The following is a 19373-nucleotide window of genomic DNA, read 5'->3' as shown; positions in this document are numbered from 1 at the left end:
GATCAGTCATCCTGGTCCCTTTGCAGAAAAACAGCCCCAAAGCATGATGTTTCAACCCCCATGCTTCACAGTAGGTATGGTGTTATTTGGATGCAACTCAGCATTCTTTGTCCTCCAAACACGACGAGTTGAGTTTTTACCAAAAAGTTCTATTTTGTTTTCATCTGACCATATGACATTCTCCCAATCTTCTTCTGGATCATCCAAATGTTCTCTAGCAAACTTCAGAAGGGCCTGGACATGTACTGGCTTAAGCGGGGGGACACGTCTGGCATTGCAGGATTTGATTCCCTGGCGGCGTAGTGTGTTACTGATGGTAGGCTTTGTTACTTTGGTCCCAGCTCTCTGCAGGTCATTCACTAGGTCCCCCCGTGTGGTTCTGGGATTTTTGCTCACCATTCTTGTGATCATTTTGACCCCACGGGGTGAGATCTTGCGTGGAGCCCCAGATCGAGGGAGATTATCAGTGGTCTTGAATGTCTTCCATTTCCTAATAATTGCTCCCACAGTTGATTTCTTCAAACCAAGCTGCTTACCTATTGCAGATTCAGTCTTCCCAGCCTGGTGCAGGTCTACAATTTTGTTTCTGGTGTCCTTTGACAGCTCTTTGGTCTTGGCCATAGTGGAGTTTGGAGTGTGACTGTTTGAGGTTGTGGACAGGTGTCTTTTGTACTGATAACAAGTTCAAACAGGTGCCATTAATACAGGTAACGAGTGGAGGACAGATGAGCCTCTTAAAGAAGAAGTTACAAGTCTGTGAGAGCCAGAAATCTTGCTTGTTTGTAGGTGACCAAATACTTATTTAAGTGGGAGAACTTGCACAATTGGTGGCTGACTAAATACTTTTTTGCCCCACTGTATATAGCCACATGATCCCCCATTTCCCCATTTGTTTTTAACGTTACAGCTTTATTCTAAAATGGATTCAATTAAATGTTTTCCTCATCAATACACACACAATACCATGTGATGACAAAGTGAAAACAGGTTATACATTTTTCCAAATTTATAAAACATAAAAAACAAATACCTTATTTACATCAAGTATTCAGACCCTTTGCTATGAGACTCGAAATTGAGCTCAGGTGCATCCTCTTTCCATTGATCCTCCTTGAGATGTTTTACAACTTGATTGGAGTCCACCTGTGGTAAATTCAATTGATTGGACATGATTTGGAAAGGCACACACCTGTCTATATAAGGTCCCACAGTTTACAGTGAATGTCAGAGCAAAAAACCAAGCCATGAGGTCGAAGAAATTGTCTGTAAAGCTCAGAGACAGGGTTGTGTCGAGGAACAGATCTGGGGAAAGGTACCAAAACATTTCTGCAGCATTGAAGGTATCCAAGAACACAGTGGCCTCCATCATTCATAAATGGAAGAAGTTTGGAACCACTAAGACTCTTCCTAGAACTTGCTGCCTGGCCAAACTGAGCAATCGGGGGAGAAGGGCCTTGGTCGGGTAGGTGACCAAGAAACCTCTGTGGAGATGGGAGAACCTTCCAGAAGGACAACCCTCTCTGCAGCACTCCACCTATCAGGCCTTTATGTTAGAGTGGCCAGAAAGAAGGCACTACTCAGCAAAAGACACATGACAGCCCACTTGGGAGTTTGCCAAAAGTCACCTAAAGGACTCTCAGACCATGAGAAACAAGATTGAACTCTTTGGCCTGAGTGCCAAGCATCATGTCTGGAGGAAACCTGGCACCATCCCTATGGTGAAGCATGGTGGTAGTAGCATCATGCTGTGGGGATGTTTTTCAGTGGCAGGGACTGGGAGACTAATCAGGATCGAGGGAAAGATGAACAGCGCAACATACAGAGAGATCCTTGATGAAAACCTGCTCCAGAGAGCTCAGGACCTCTGACTGGGGTGAAGGTTCACCTTCCAACAGGGCCAAGACCCTAAGCACACAGCCAAGACAATGCAGGAGTGGCTTCGGGACAAGTTTCTGAATGTCCTTGAGTGGCCCAGCCAGAGCCCAGACTTCAACCTGATCAAACATCTCTGGAGAGACCTGAAAATAGCTGTGCAGCGAAGCTCCCCAACAGAGCTTGAGAGGACCTGCAGAAAAAAAAGAGAAACTCCCCAAATACAGGGGTGCCAAGCTTGTAGCGTAATACCCAAGGCAACAAAGTACTGAGTAAAGGGTCTGAATACTTCTGTAAATGTGATATCAGCTTTCAATTTGTGATAAATTTGCTACCATTTCTAAAAACATGTTTTTGATTTGTCATTCTTAGGTATTGTGTGTAGATTGTTGTGGGGGGAAAAAAACAATTACATTTATTTTACATTAAGGCTGTAACGTAACAAAATGTGGAAAAAGTCAAGGGGTCTGAATAATCTCCAAACACACTGTATTATGGTCAATGACACGCCGACATTGCTTCTCCTGATAGTTATATATTTCTTAATTCCATAATTTTACTTTTAGATGTGTGTATTGTTTGATATTACTGCACTGTTGGAGCTAGGAACACAAACACTTTGCTCCACCCGGAATAACATCTGCTAAATGTGTATATATGTGACTGATCAAATTTGATTTGAAGTGTAATGCTGTACATCCTATACTGAGCAGAAAGTAAGAGCAAACGAAGACTAAAATAAAAACGGGGGATGGGGGGGTAAAGAGTAAATGCTCCTTAAGTCTCCAAAAAGAGGTAGGGCCACTGCAAGGTTTCTGAAGTCTGAACACTGTTGCAACACGACTAGGAATTTCACTTCCTTCTCTCGAGTCACCTACATTACGTGTTGTTGTTGATATTGTGAGGTGGAAACTTGGGAGGGACAAAGTGGCACATCTCCTCCAGAGCGTTGACCTTGGGTCTCTGTCAGATACAAAAGTTGCCGAGTGAAAGCATTCCACAGAGCAGGTAAATAAAGCACGCTAATCCCTGCGTGGGCCTCATGTCTGACTGCTGCCTGCCTGCTGCAGTTTGAACAACAGTTTCAACAATCGGTGACATTTGCAAACATGAGCAATCGTCCGGCATTTCTGAAAACACAACTTGGTTTCATAGGGGTTATGTTGCCGCAATGGCAGATTGAATTATGGCTGCTTGAAAATGGATGTTTCCATTTTAAAGGTGTTAGTGGAAACATGTTTTGATGGGTTGCATCTAATGTTCCCACCAACCACAAGGTGTCTCTGCAACACTGTAGATGCTTGGTTGTAACTTGGAAAAAGCTAGAGCCCCAAAAGAGCACATGACCACAATCTTCAAAGGAAGTGGTAATAACATAGAAATATGTTTATAAGCATAACTTTAGCATATTTCTTATCTGCTTCTAGTAAGCTCTTTATACTACTACTATTATTATGATTATCTTCATCACTCTAGACACCCCACAGTCTTCAATCTGAAAGTTATTTCAAGAAAAACAAAAGACAAAATACATTTAAGTGTTTATTTAGGTAAGAACCACTTAACTATTCAACCAAGTACATTGTAGCTTGTATATTTCGTAAAAATCATTTAACTGTTCAACGTGTTGCATCAATATTCAGTGTACAAACGCATCACAGGCAAACATTTCACGGACAAACACTGAAGTTCTTAAACAACAACATTGCATCACAAACTTTGGGGTTGTACAATCTTGACGGATTAACATGTCTTCCAACACAAATGTGAAACATACATTTTGGTATTTTTTTTCAACGATTCAAGTCCGTTTTTTTCAGTGCTTGACAATAGCACACCGCACAAGAAAATCAGTGTAGTACCTTTTCCACGATCCAACCAAACATTTGAATGCCGAGCATAGCTGGCATGAGTTGGGTGGAGTGGAAGCGAGTGGCTTTAAGTGTGTCTGATCTGTGACCCCCGGGTGTCGTCACAGAGATGTTAACCTCCATCCATTGGGCTAACAAACAAAGGTAATCCAGGCAAGGCCCCTGCTTGATACAGAGGGTTAAGAGCAGCAACAACCACCACAATAACAACACACCTCAACTGAGTCAACGCCAACCTTGGAGGTGGGGGGGGGGGTTACAGGAAAAGAGGTTGGAATAAGGAGAAGTCTGGCCACGGGTGTTTGAGTTCCAAAACCATGCTGCAAAATTGACAGAATTATCAAGATGAGGAAAAATCTGTCAATTGTGTTCTCACAGGACCTGCAAATCAAACAAACAGTGTTAGCATTGAAGCAAGGTGTCAGTGGGCGGGATCCAACCTATAACGGAGAGAAGGAGTGGTTACTCAGCCGTGGTTCTGCAAAACACAAAGCGCTTTCTGGATCCCATCCAAAACACCTGAGAAGAATAACAAAATGTTAGTCGTTCCGAGATCTTTTAAACTTCAGATTTAACTTTGTCCCCAACTGTCTTGTTTTGGCCGTGGTAACATTGTATAGCAGTTCACTGGATGTTCCAGGGCGAACACCATTGACATTTTAAAAATAAAAAATAACCAATAGCAAAAACAATAAGACAATATGAGCAGATCAGTCAAATCACTAAGACACTATGTAACATCTCGTTTAAAATCTAAATTAGTGCAGATTTAAAAATAAAAAAATCATCAACATTAAAACCGCTAAAGAGGAGTGCTCCAAACCTGATGACATAAAAATCATTACGTTCACCATAAAGTTCATGCAAGTACATTGGCAATAAAAACCTTAGAAAGAAGGTACAAATAGGTCCAATATGAACCTGTTCTCCGTTACCAGACATAACTTATGTCGTATACTAATGTGACTTAAATGGCATAGCCGATACTTTTTAAATTTTTTTTAAATCCATAGGATTCAGAATTAAAATTCAATACAGTTAGAAAAAGCAAACAAAAGGAACAAAACAAAACTAGGTCAGTTGAGTCAACGTGAAACCACGAAAGGGTTTCAAAACCACTTAAAAATTGTACTCAGCATTGTGTACCTTTCTACGTCTTGCAGAAAACCACAAGATTTGGACTTACAGTTAATACTATCGGCATTTAAAATACGTTGTAAATTATCAGTGCTGAGTGTTGGAGGGATGAGGGTAATTCAATATATACTATGAATAAGTATACTCAAATAATTAACTACAATAGATTCTTTGCCACAAATGATGGCATATTATTGTACCAAATTGGTATGTAATGGAAATATGTAGCCTACGTTAAAAAGTATCTCATCTTACTGATACACCTAGATCCCAAGGTTCATTGCACAACGGGCAATTGTTAAAGGATTTGGTAAAACACAGCACAGGGAGGGGAGTCAACACATGAAACAATACCAGGGGGATAAAAACTAAACAATACCTTGAGAAAAATATTAGATCACAATGAATGACAGCTTGCATCAGAACTGAGCTTCATCGTAAAGCACAAGACACATAGACATTAGACACACAGACAAAGTTGTGGGCTGGAGAAGTTAAATTGGCTTCACATACCCATATCTTCATGGTATATATATAGGCCATATTTTATTTATTTCCCCTTAAAAAAAAAGTCTTCAAATATCTACGAACAGAAACGGGGTCCAGGGTCTCTTTCAGTTTTGGTTCAACACACAAACGAAACACTAGTAGAATAATTCAAGTCTGGACACATCAGGTTTTTTTTTATATAGATATATATAAAAAGTGAACTTGATACAACAAAGCACATAACGAGAACTCAAAACAGCGATAAACATTCGGTGAAAGTTCTACTTGTTTGGTGTTATGTACATTACTAATACACTGATAATGGTTGCCCCCACACCTTTCCGAAGCAGAAAATGTATTGCTCTGAACGACTTGAACGAAAACATACCAAATAACGCAATTACACTGCGACTGTTCTATTCTCATTTCTTATTACTCGAGGTTTGCCACTTTCGGAAGCAAGGAAATGTCAACAATATCTTCTAAATAAAAACTTCACTACACCTCCAGCAACACTGGAGTATGTATACGTTGTCTTCAGAAGTAAATTGGACTTTGTTGCACCAGATACCAGGTTTCCGTAAACCTGAAATGGATCAATACCAAATCAAATTAACTACTGAAGGAAGGGAACATCCTCATGACATCAAAAGACCTGTGTGTGTGTGCGTTTTGTATGCATGCATGTATGTGTTCATTAATCTAGATAATCACTCAGCATAGAAAGAGTTTGTAAATCAATTTGGTTCTGGAAAGTTAAAAAAACAAAAAAAACTCAAACGTCCTTTTTCCTTGGTGTTTGGTGTTCTTATCAGAATGCTAAACTACAATGAGATTGTCAAGACTGCTACGACATTTTTTATTCTGGCCAAACACAAAAACAACAAACCAGTATCCTTGTTTTACCATTAAATCAAAAGTAAAGTTGACTATTAAATTAAAGCTCTATATGAATATCAGCTAGTCAGAAAGTCATGCAAACCAGACCAAACCAGGCTTCCAACTGTTCCTAAATGAGCCATATCAATAGTTTTCAGAATATAAATCGGCCAACAACATTCATTGTATCAGTGATCCAACACAGATAAATATGAATTTATAGCAAATCTGCTACAATGTCAAAATGTACCCTGCAAAAATCGGGAAGCTTCATAAGTTCTTTATTTTTCCAATTAATCTGTGAAAGATATTGTTGACATAGTTTTATAGCCTACCGGCCATACTCAGCATTTCAATCATTATCCCAAAGGACCATTATCCCAATCAAAAATCTTTAAAACAGAACTTGTAACGATAATTTATTCTGGAGCACACCCACTAAACCTGACATGTACCAATGAAATCAGAATACGCTAAAAAAAATATATATACAAAACTAAAGTTGAGTGCATCAGAAAAGTAAAATAATGTCTAAAACCCATTTCGAGATCGCACCAATGTAGGCGGGCCTATTCGTGTTTAACCAATTAAAAGACGAAATAAAAATCTCAATGATCAAGTAACGTTACCGGCCAAAATGGACTCTTCAGAGTGAGAAGGAAAAGGAAACCAGTCTTTACCAGTGAACGTCATTTAACTTTAAAGTGCGCAGAAGAAAACCTAACGTATAGACACTATTATCCACGTTATCCAGTCTTAATGTTAGGAACAAGATCTTACTAAATTTTGTACGGCCAGTCAATCTAGATTCTATTCGAACAACCTTGGAACCATTACCTGGTGCATGTGTACATTTGAATCATCCCCATCATCATACCCTCAAACTGCATTTGACCAGAATTTCTATTAATGGCTTTCACATGTTCCTACATGTTCTCCACTAGGCAGTGCCATTTACCCAGAAACTAAACGCCGCTTGAGGAAGGGGTCTTCCCAAAAAGCCACCCCATAGTGTACACAATCATTATCAAATGCTGCCATCTATAGGAGGAAAATGGCACTGCCAGAAGGAAAATGATGTAGTGGCAAGCCTCGCTCCTCTTCTACACCTGCTTTATTCAAGTAGCTTTCCTCGAATCCAAAACACCTGTTCAGAAAATGAGCAAAATCTTGAGGTACAGCGTAAAACAATAACCTATACACAGGCAGATCTCCAAAACTCTTCTCTCAAACTGTTGATATCGATGGTGTTCACAACTGAGCCGAGGATGGGAGCAACCATTATCCAGTGTCAACCACTACCTCTTGTTGTCGTTAGTGCCCGATGCACAAACCTTTTACTCAAACCTTTTCTCATATCTCACATTTCTTCTGTCACAGTTTGAACGTCACCAGCTCGGCGACCATGAACATATTGTCACATAAAACTGGCATCGAACCTCCCCCCCTTGACAGCAATTCAACTATGAGAAAAAAAACATGCTGCTTTGTGCTGAGGATTTCCACAGTAGACAGTCTGCAGGCGAGGCGGTTGGGGGTGCTTGTTGTGAGGAGGATGAGGGTACGGTGTAGGTTAGTGTTCCATAGGGACGTGGTTGAATAAGGGGGCCTCATGGTTGAATAAGCATCTGACTCGACGTCCCCGCACCGGGCGCTCGCCGCCTCCCTCTACCGCTCGCTTCAGCCGTCAATCAGTGACACGTCAATGTGCGACAAATCTATCATATGCCTGTATGGTTACAAAAGGAGGATGTCTCGTTGAGTAAGCTTTCTAATTTGGCGTTAGGTGTAGGCCCTATTTTTAGAGAGATGACCTCATTAGGATTTGTGGGTTTTAAAAAAGGGCAAGTGAAACAAAGTGGTTTATTTACCTGTTGAAGCTGACTTGGAAACTCAGGGCATGCTGGGGATTGTGAAATTTGGCAATAGCTTTCCTCTGATGGGGCAGCATTTTGAACATCTGCAGCCATATAAGCAGAAGAAGGGAAGAGCATGCGTTTAGAACAGGGCAGCTGCTGCTCCTCTCATCCCAAGCTTCTCTCATCCATATTGGGCCTTGGTTGAAAGTAGCACACTATATGTGGGGAAAAGGGTGTTGTTTGGGACACAGACATGGGGGGGAGGGAAGCATACCTGGATGGGGCCGATGGAGTTGAGCAGGTTTTGGAGCTGCGTGTCCGTGGTGGATGTAGACAGGCCGTCTATGGACACAGTGCAGGCCTGGCTGTCCCCCGTCCCCGCCCCTCGCTGATTCTGTCTGGTGGGCATCAGGCGCCCACACCCCAGCTGACCCGCTCCTCCTGCCACCGCTGCCCCTCTGGCTCTGCCACGCCCACACCCCAGCTGACCCGCTCCTCCTGCCACCGCTGCCCCCCTGGCTCTGCCACGCCCAGGGACAACCACCTGTACCAGGCAGGGAGGAAAGCAAAGGGGGGGGGGGGGAGAGAGGAAACTGCTTGAACCTCTTATGCAAGCATGTTGATGTTTTAATTCCGTATCCAGCCGAGTGGAGACGAGATGTCTGACACATCTATCAGGGTCTACTGTTTTTCAGCATGAGTGAAAATTCAACAACCGGATGGTTTTCCACCCTTCTATTTCCCCAAACACCTCCAGGCTGCCGAGCTGCTTTTTCTCGATTGACTCATCTTATTTCTACATACGGCGTCAACGTCAAGCCATGATGACTGCTGCCTGCGCGCATCTGCTGCATCGAGGGCGAGACCCCAGAGTACAGAGAAGAGAACCAGCCAGGCATCATGGTGGCTGACTTCCCCCGGTCAGCGTCGCCGAGCTGAGGGTGTCTGCCGAGATGGCGGGCTGCTGACAGGCGTGCAGAGATGCCAGGAGACGCTGTGTAGCATCTGTGTCACGCCGACTCTCAGCTTGTCAACATTACAATACCTGGCATACTAGCCTGGCATATTGCTAGAGCTACTCCAAAATGGTAAACCTACTAAATGGCAGGGGAATGCCAGAGGTATAAAAAACATAGCGAGAATAGCCATGTGCTCAGAGGATTTCTTACATTTATATTTAAGATGAAAGACCAAGGTACCACTCCTATCCAAAACACCGTCCTTAACAAATATGACAGTATTAGACCATTTTGTATCATTTCATCAGAGGAAACGCATGTTCTGTCCAAAATGGCACCCCATATGGCTCTGGTCAAAAGTAATACACTATGTAGGGAATAGGGTGCCATTTGGGAAATGTTACATTTTTTATGTATTTTGTGTAGTGGTGGAAATGGGGCTGAGTGTGAGGAGGGAGAACAACCTACCCTGTTGCCCAGGCCCCCTCTGTCCCCCTGTGTGACCAGGCCCTGTATGGGCTGTCCTCCGGGGGGGTTGGCCAAGGTTATCTTCCTCACTGGGCCCTGGCGGAGATGGGGGGCTGGCCTGGTGGCCTGCTGCTGGATGGGGGCGCTGATACCACTCACATCTCCTCCCTGGAGATCACACAGCACAGGGAAAAATAAATAGATTGCAGGGCTGTGTCCCAAACTGCACCCTATTCCCTATATACAGTGCGTTCAGAAATTATTCATACCCCTTGCCTTTTTCCGCATTTTGTTGTTACAGCCTGAATTTAGAATGGATTCAATTGACATTTGTCACTGGCCTACACCCAATACCTCATAATGTCAAAGTGGAACTATGTTTTTGACATTTTTGCAAATGAATAAAGAATTAAAAGCCCAAATGTCTTGAGTTAGTAAGTATTCAACGACTTTGTTATGGCAAGCCTAAATAAGTTCAGGTGTAAAAAATGTGCTTAACAAGTCACATAAGTTGCATGGACACACTCGGTGTGCAATAATAGTGTATCAACAAAAAATATATATAAAAATTATTGGATGAAACATTGAATTTGGCACTACTGCTATTAGCCAACAGAAACGCATTGAATAACAGATTCAATACATGAAGTAACATATGGTCCCAAATAATATCAAAAAGAAGTTTGTTCTGAAGTGTCTGTCAGTATCCTAGGACATCTACTTTGTACAGTTGTGGCCAAATTTTTTGAGAATGACACAAATATACATTTTCACAAAGTCTGCTGCCTCAGTTTGTATGATGTCAATTTGCATATACTCCAGAATGTTATGAAGAGTGATCAGATGAATTACAATTAATTGCAACGTCCCTCTTTGCCATGCAAAGGAACTGAATCCCCAAAAAACATTTCCACTGCATTTCAGCCCTGCCACAAAAGGACCAGTGATTCTCTCGTTAACACAGGTGTGAGAGTGTTGACGAGGACAAGGCTGGAGATCACTCTGTCATGCTAATTGAGTTTGAATAACAGACTGGAAGCTTCAAAAGGAGGGTGGTAATTGGAATCATTGTTCTTTCTCTGTCAACCATGGTTACCTGCAAGGAAACACGTGCTGTCATCATTGCTTTGCACAAAAAGGGCTTCACAGGCAAGGATATTGCTGCCAGTAAGATTGTACCTAAATCAACCATTTACCGGATCATCAAGAACTTCAAGGAGAGTGGTTCAATTGTGAAGAAGTGAGGAAGGCTTCAGGGCACCCAAGAAAGTCCAGCAAGTGCCAGGACGTCTCCTAAAGTTGATTCAGCTGCGGGATCGGGGCACCACCAATACAAAGCGTGCTCAGCAGACAGGTGTGAGTGCATCTGCACGCACAGTGAGGCAAAGACTTTTGGAGGATGGCCTGATATCAAGAAGGGCAGCAAAGAAGCCTCTTCTCTCCAGGAAAAACCTCAGGGACAGACTGATATTCTGTAAAAGGTACAGGGATTGGACTGCTGAGGACTGGGGTAAAATCATTTTCTCTGATGAATCCCCTTTCTGATTGTTTGGGGCATCCAGAAAAAAGCTTGTCCGGAGAAGACAAGGTGAGCGCTACCATCAGTCCAGTGTCATGCCAACAGTAAAGCATCCTGAGACCATTCATGTGTGGGGTTGCTTCTCAGCCAAGGGAGTGGGCTCACTCACCATTTTGCCTAAGAACACAGCCATGAATAAAGAATGGTACCAACACATCCTCCGAGAGCAACTTCTCCCAACCACCCAGGAACAGTTTGGTGATGAACAATGCCTTTTCCAGCATGATGGAGCACCTTGCCATTAAGGCAAAAGTGATAACTCAGTGGCTCAGGGAACAAAACATTGATATTTTGGGTCCATGGCCAGGAAACTCCCCAGAACTTAATCCCATTGAGAACTTGTGGTCAATCCTCAAGAGGCGGGTGGACAAACAAAACCCTACATACTCTGACAAACTCCAAGCATTGATTATGCAAGAATGGCCTGCCATCAGTCAGGATGTGGCCCAGAAGTTAACTGACAGCATCAGTATCCCCTTATTTTAGGCACTAAACTCCATATATACTTCCATTCATTTTTTAAACGAGTACCAGGGACCTTATGATAAGTCTTAGTAGTGGTCATAATAGTTTGCAGGCCAAACCGTTACAGATGTTTTTGTAAGAAGAACAATTTCCGGGATGTCCCATGGTCTGACAAACACCGCTCGAGCTCTGCCATCTTTCACTGCAGATGTGGAAATGTAATATTGGTGGGTGCGGTGGATTGAGACGCAGCCCAGGCAACAAAAAAAATAGATATCTTTAGCTTAAACAGACGGATTTTGATAATAATGTTTTGTTATCATGTTAGATTTCTGTAGGGGCGCGGAAATTGTAGGCCAAGGGTCAACATTATTTTTTTTGTGACTGCCTCATCTCTGTAGACCAGTTTTTTTTTGCTATGGTTGGCTGAGAAGGTCACCTATTGGTAGATGGGAAAAATAAAAAGCAGACATTGAATATCTCTTTGAGCATGGTGAAGTTATTTATTACACTTTGGATAGTGTATCAATACACCATGTCACTACAAAGATAGAGGCGTGCTTCCTAACAGAGTTGCCGGGGAGGAAGGAAACCACTTAGGGATTTCACCATGAGGCCAATGGTGACTTTAAAACAGTTACAGAGTTTAATGGCTGTGATAGAAGGAAACTGAGGATGGATCAACAACATTGTAGTCACTCCATAATACTGACCTAATTGACAGTGTGAAAAGAAAGAAGCCTGTACAGAATAAAACATGTTCCAAAACATGCATCCTGTTTGCAACAAAAGTAATACTGCAAAAAATGTGGTGAAGCTTTGTCCTGAAAACAAAGTGTTATGTTTGGGACAAATCCAATAAAAGTACTGAGTATCACTCTCCATATTTTCAAGCATATGGGTGGCTGCATCATGTTATGCTTGTAATCTTTAAGGACTGGAGAGTTTTTCTGGATAAAAAAGAGACACAGAATGGAGTTAAGCATAGGCAAAATCCTATATGAAAACCTGGTTCAGTCTGCTTTCCACCAGACACTGGGAGACGAATTTACCTTTCAGCAGGACAATAACCTAAAACACAAGGCCACACTTACACTGGAGTTGCATACCAAGAAGATAGTGAAAGTTCCTGAGTGGCTTTGACTTAAATCTACTTGAAAATCTATGGCAAGACCTGAAAATGGTTGTCATAGCAATGATCAACAACGAATGACAGAGCTTGAAGAATTTTGAAAAGAATAATGGGAAAATGTTGCACAATCCAAGTGTGGAAAGCTCTTAGAGACTTACCTATAGAGACTCACAGCTGTTATCGCTGCCAAAGGTGCTTCTATAAAGCATTGACTTGGGGGTGTGAATACTTCAGTAAATTACATAAATCCTAATTTCAATTTCAATACATTTTCTAAAATGTAATGTTTTTACTTTGTCATTATGGGGTATTGTGTGTAGATGGGTGAACAACAATTATATATCATCCATTTTGAATTCAGGCTGAAACACAACAAAATGTGGAATAAGTCAAGTGGTATGAATACTTTGTGAAGGCACTGCACTCCTTTTGACTGTAGTGCACTACCCATAGGGGGCTCTGGTCAGAAGTTGTAAACTTTGTAGGGAATAGGTTGCCATTTCGGACATATACCCTCTGATCGATTGCCTTTCCACACATTTCTTGGTTTTAACACACAGTTATACAGTGTATTGTCCGACTGGAGTCCTAAGTCCTCGAAATCAACACAAGTGCCCGGCGATGCAGAAAACACAGACCGATCACGGATTCCAGAATGGTTGAAAAAGACCGCCAAAGCAATGTCTGAAGCGAGTCTGGCTTCCCCGTTCACACCTCACAATACCCATGAAGACATTAGCTTTGAGGTGGAGCAGTGTGGGCCTCATGCTGTGAATGGATACAACACGGAATGGTAGATGGACACACTCATTATTAAATAGAGTTACAGATAGCTAGGGCTGTGCAGCCTACGATTACCATGCTTATACACACACGACACACAAACACGCACAGGCTGACACAGCTGAAAGGTCGTCTCTCGTCTCCTCTCTTATTCTAAATCGTCTCCTCTCTTATTCTAAATGTGACAGATCAATACCAGGGAGGGAGAGAACGGTGGAGAGAAAGACAGCAGTGATATATATGACTGACCTGTCTCTTGCCCCCCCACCCAGCAAATGGATTAATCCTCCTATAGAAATCTACAGCTGCTGATTGCACCCATCAGATGCTAAGCTGCATTACAACCAAGTGACATGTTCCCTGTCCCTTTACCCCTCCCCCTCTACTCCCCACCCCACTTGCTTTTGTGCCGCGTGTTGCATTGTAGGGCCCTGTTCTGTCTGATGAAAATTTAATTTCCCCCTTATCTGCGCTGCCTAAGCTATACAAATCCAAATCCCTCAAAAGTGGTGACTCTTTTTTACACACAGGTATTATGGCGCAGAGCCGCCCTGTTAAAGGAAGATTAATTGCCACGTGTCGGGGGTTGACGGTTGACGTTTCTATAGCTCACACACCTGAGAGACGGCTGATGGAGAGCGCGAGAGGGAGGGAGAGAGAAGGAGAGAGCGAGGGAAAGAACATCGTCAGGCTGCCGTCGATGACAGCGGAACAATGTGGAAGAGAGAGCATCAGGAGAATCTGCTTTTCAGCACAGCTATGGGCTCCCTCCCTCTCTCTCATTCTCCCTCTGAGATGCGGCACTTCAGATAGCTAGGCACAGGTTTCTATTAACGCGGCTGACACCCAGTTATCTTAATCTAAGGCAGCAGAGAGCGAGAGAGAGAGAGAGAGAGAGAGAGCCTGCGATTCAGCCTTTACAGCCTTATCCTCTGGGATGGCGGCAACGCAGCTTACTCCAAAATACCATCACATCTCACAAAGGCCTCAACAACAAATATGAATGTTTGAACACAAAGCCATTTCCAGTTTACAAACGAGATGAATTGATAATTAAGGCGGTGGCAGTGACTTGATCAAATGAGAATAAAATGATCGACGCTGACAAAGGAGGGATTGAATCGGGGACACAGTTGGCTTATAACGCTCTTTTCTGTTTTACACTTCCAAATTCCCTTGTCTTTATCTTTTTGCCTTTAAAAGGACAGACACCAACCTTTGAGGGCAGTGGACTGGTGTCGCTACCAAATAAATGCGATAAATGTCAGATGAATGCCAGACAGTTTATTGACTGGCGCCTTTCATTGTTTAAAAGGTAAGATTGGTGTGGAAGCACCTAATCCTCAATACCACCACTCAAACAAAGGGAATCAGACACTTTGGATCCATTTTGCCAAAATGAAACCGACAGAGATATGTCATTCCGAATAGGTTACAAAAAATGAGTTCCTCCTAGGGAGTGAGTGACATTTAAAAGTATCTGGAAATTCTTGAGTTGAATTCAAGGGAACAATGATGGAGGGTGGAGGGACAAAGGGCACTAACCAAACAATAAAGATACCATTTGTCTAAGGTTGTAAAATTCCAGTACATTTTCCCAAATGTCCATATTTTCCAGATATCCTTGTAAGTCGCTCTGGATAAGAGCGTCTGCTAAATGACTTAAATGTAAATGTAAATGTTAAAGGATTTCAGATTTCCCTCCTGATTCCATGAATCTCAGAGAATTTTGCAATCCTATATTTGTCAAGTCTAAAAACAAATGACCAAACCAGACACTCACCCCTCCTAGAAGCTTGACAACTCTAACTTTCTGTGGGATGTGTGGCCCCGCTCTGTCTCCACTATTGGCTCGCTGCATCACAGTTCTCTTCACCCCTGACTTAGGCCCCAGAGCCTGAGCCTGGCCTGGACCCAGACCTGCCATCAGGGCTCCCTGCATGGGCATGTTCCCCAGGGCAGTGGGTCCCCCTGGTCTGATAGGGTTCAGCTGGGTAACGTTCCTCCTCTGCTGCTGATGTTGTTGCTGGGCCTGCTGGGTAGGGTTGGAACCGGGGCCCGTGTACTGCCCCTGTTGGCCCCCCTGCCAGCCTAGCGCTGGGGCTTGCTGACCCGGGCCCTTGGTCATCTGCAGGCGGGTCTTCACGTTCTGGCGGAGTGCGGGGGGCGTCGGTGGAGTGCAGTTAGGAGGGAAGGCAGTAGAACCTTGCTGGGGCTGTTGGGGTTTAGGTGGAAACTGCCTCTGCTGCTGTTGTTGTGGTGGGTCACCCTGGCCGTTGATGCGCTCCAGAAGCTCCTTCTTGCGAACGCCGGCTTGCATCTGCCTCCTCATCTCCTTCCTCTTCAGGATCTCCTCCCGGAGTCGCTTCTGCTCCTCGATCTTCAGACGGTACTGCCGCGTCTCTTCGTCCTCATCAGGATCCTGCAACCAACCAAACACTATGAGAAACATCACACTCACACTCTCCATGAGCTAGTAACATGGGAAGCATCCCCCACTGGCACCCTATTCCCTATATAGTGCACTACTTTTGACCAAAGTCCTATGGGCACACAGTTCCCCTCAACCTATTCCCTTTATAGTGCACTACTTTCGACTAGCGCGGGTGCACTATAGGGAATAGGGTGCAGTCACAGAGCTGCAGTGACTACCACTGGAACCGTCTAAATTGGTGTGACATTCACAGCAGTAATGAGAAGCGATACCCCAGAGAAATATACTATGATATTGATCCCGTTTCCAATGGACTCCCGGTGAACGAGTCTCAACTAATTTATAACCTTATGATCGGGCCATTAATAAACAGAATAGCATTCACTGGCCCAACTAACTGAACACGGCGGGCTTAGCACGGCTTAATATGTCAGGTTACTGAATTTTACAGGTACAATGTCTGTCAAAATTCTCAAATTATCGCCACGCATTAAATGTGATGGTAAAAAAATACAAAATGATTGGTGAAACTGAAGAAGCCACTTTCTCAACTATACCGAGTCACACATGAGAAACCAAGCCGTTTGCCTTTGTTTCCCCGTTTTGGCCATGACCTCAACGCCGTTTTATTTAGACAATACTTTTGTGTGCGTCCCAAATGGCACCCTAATTCCCTACATAGTGCACCACTTTTGACCAGAGCCCTATTTACACTATGTAGGGAATAGTGCGCCGTTTGGGGCACACACAAAAGTAGTGTCTAAACAAAACAGTGTTGAGGTCATGGCCAAAACGGGGAAACAAACATGTGGTGCAGGACTGACCTGTACTGCTATATTTGGCTGAGTGCCTGTGGAATCCCTGCGAACCACCGTTCTTTCAGGTGGTCCAGGTAGCTGTGCTGCAGCCTTGTTGGCAGCAGTAGGCTGGGCTCTCCCTCTGCCACTGCCGGTGACCGGCCAAGCGTTCAGGCTCGGTCGCACCCCCGCCTGCATTGCCCTGGCAACGGGCCTGACGTTGGGCACCGAGGCGGGGCGGACATTGTTCATGTTTTGGTTGCCAGGTGCCACGGGGAGCTCGCGGAGGTTGCTGTTGCGCTGGGGAAGGACTTTCAGTGCAGGAGGGTTCTGTGGAAGGGGGGGGATTTATATTTTGTTAGTCTTTTGATCACAATCATATTCTAAAATCACTAGCCACTTCCGAACTGACATTAGCTTGATATATCTATATAACCAATGTGATTTTTTTACTTCTGTGCACATTGGGTTTTTGATTGAAAGCAAAGCACATTGATTCCTTCGAAATCAGTTGGAACGTGTCATGAATCCAAATAGTCCTACGACCGATAGTAGCTGCTCACCATCCTGGGCCTGATGGGGGCGTTCCGTTGCGGTTGGTGGGGTCCGCCAGGGTGCGTCTGTCTGGGGCTGCCGTGCTGCTGCATCTGGTGAAAGAGGGGCTGGCCCTGCCCACCGCCGTGGTGCATCATGGGGCCTTGCCGCTGCTCGTTGGGGTGGAGCTGGTGCTGTGGGTGGTGGTGGGGGGGCGGCTGAGACAGGTCCTGTCTGTGGTGCTGCTGCTGTTGTTGTTGATGGGAGAGAGGCAAGTCGTGATGCTGGAGGTGCGAGTGGGGAGGGCCGTGCTGCATCAAGCCCTAGTTTTAATTTCAACGCAAAAAGACAAAGCGGGAAGAATGAGTGATTCTGACAGACAGGGTAAAAGATTGACTGTTTTGACTTACAACTTGAAACAATAAAAATAAAATCAGCCACAGCCACACAGTTCTCATATGCAGGCGATTGGAGCTTCTGTAAGGAGAAACGGTTACATGCATATGATTAACCTCCAATCGGTGTCCTCATATAGCCGCGGCAACAGAGGTAGAACAATGAGCCGTACACTAGAGGGCACTCTTGTCTGCGCCTCACCATTCATACCGCATGGGAAGGTCTCTCTGAGAAATATTAGCTGTTTTAATTACTTTTTCACTAAACAAGGAATATTCAACAAGCGGTTCCAATATTTTTGAGTAAGAATGGTACGAAATTCATGAATTTAGAAAAGGGACCATATTTCACGTTTGATATGTATCCCAACAGGTATTGTATAATTGTTTTATTTCTTTATTGAACCTTTATTTAACTAGGCTAGTCAGTTAAGAAAAAAATTCTTATTTACTATGATGGCCTAGGAACAGTGGGTTAACTGCCTTGTCCAGGGGCAGAACGACAGATATTTACCTTGTCAGCTCGGGGATTCGATCTAGCAACCTTTTGGTTACTGGCCCAATGCTCTAACCACCTGCAACCCCATAATCACTAATTGTGAAGAAGCTTGTAAAAACCCATACTATACAATATGAACTGAAGTGATTTCCATCTATGCCCAGTAAATACTTCAGCAATAGACAACACATACCCAGTTGTGGACCAACCCCTGAATCATTCCACTCCACCTTGCACAGGCAAAGCGCATGCCACCGCCACACACGTTCATTGGTAGATGATTCACTTACTCTCATCCGTACCTGCATCCCAAACTGGAGCTGCTGCAGGGGGAAGGGCCCGGGGGGCACCTGCTGCTGCTGAAACCCGGGCTGAATGTGACCCATGAAGGGCCTGGTGTTGGGGGGTCCACCGAGCCCCGTCAGGCTGGCCATGCCCTGGTGGCCCTGGGGGTGGCCCTGGGGAGGCAGGTTGGGTCTGGGGGGCTCTCTCTGGAACAGCCCTAGCTGGCCCCCTGGACCCTGGCCTGGCTGGTTGAACCCTCCTAGGCCTGGCTGGTTGAAGGCCATGTGGCCCTGGCTGGGGATCTGATGGTTGTTACTGTTTATGAGTAAGCCAGGGTTCTGGTGCTCGAACATGTGCTGCTGTTGCCCAGGGAACCGCCCTGGGTCTATAGAACAGGAGGGGAAGTAGGAGGGAGGAAAAATCCACAACAGAGACGTCAAGATGTTTGCTGCGTCGCCACATTTCCCACTCACTTTTAATACATCAGACAGCGACTGCCTTGAGTCTTGGCTGCATGGACTAAGGCTGAGGGAAGCAGCACACATAGGCCTACATCTCTATCAACAGAAAATAACACAACACCAATATTTCATTCCACATAAGCAGTGATTTAGAAAATGTGTGACACGCTTCGCTTGTATATTAGGAGCCCCGACTCATTCGAAAGCATGTCGGTGCACATACATACAGTTGCCTTCAGAAAGTATTCACTCCCCTTGACTTTTTCCACATGTTGTTGTGTTATAGCCTGAAAAGAACATGTATTAAATTGAGAACCTGGCCTACACAGAATACCCCATAATGTCAAAGTGGAATTATGATTTTTGGGATTTCTACAAATGAATTCAAAATTAAAAGCTGAAGTGTCTTGAGCCAATATGTATTCAACGCCTTTGTTATGGCAAGCCTAAATAAGACTGCACACAATAAGTTGCA

General features: G+C 44.1%; 1 protein-coding gene across 3 annotated transcripts in view; it reads right to left on the bottom strand.

The window, feature by feature from the left end:
• Nucleotides 1-3401: 3401 nt before the first annotated feature.
• LOC135522595 (RNA-binding protein 33-like) overlaps nt 3402-19373 on the bottom strand; it is a 46491-nt gene continuing 30519 nt past the window's right edge. For 2 of the 3 annotated variants that reach the window (XM_064949017.1, XM_064949018.1), the window contains exons 12-19: nt 18443-18822; nt 17288-17581; nt 16752-17054; nt 15277-15915; nt 9535-9702; nt 8382-8651; nt 8120-8208; nt 3402-7977 (exon numbers count right to left, since the gene is read on the bottom strand). In XM_064949017.1, the coding sequence (XP_064805089.1) occupies nt 7929-7977; nt 8120-8208; nt 8382-8651; nt 9535-9702; nt 15277-15915; nt 16752-17054; nt 17288-17581; nt 18443-18822 (2192 nt within the window). In that variant the 3' untranslated portion in view covers nt 3402-7928. The remainder of the gene's footprint in view (nt 7978-8119; nt 8209-8381; nt 8652-9534; nt 9703-15276; nt 15916-16751; nt 17055-17287; nt 17582-18442; nt 18823-19373) is intronic. The other variant, XM_064949019.1, reaches the window with a different exon arrangement.

The sequence above is a fragment of the Oncorhynchus masou genome, chromosome 30 (assembly GCF_036934945.1).
Source record: "Oncorhynchus masou masou isolate Uvic2021 chromosome 30, UVic_Omas_1.1, whole genome shotgun sequence".
Taxonomy (NCBI): domain Eukaryota; kingdom Metazoa; phylum Chordata; class Actinopteri; order Salmoniformes; family Salmonidae; genus Oncorhynchus; species Oncorhynchus masou.
This window is presented reverse-complemented; position numbering and strand designations above follow the sequence as displayed.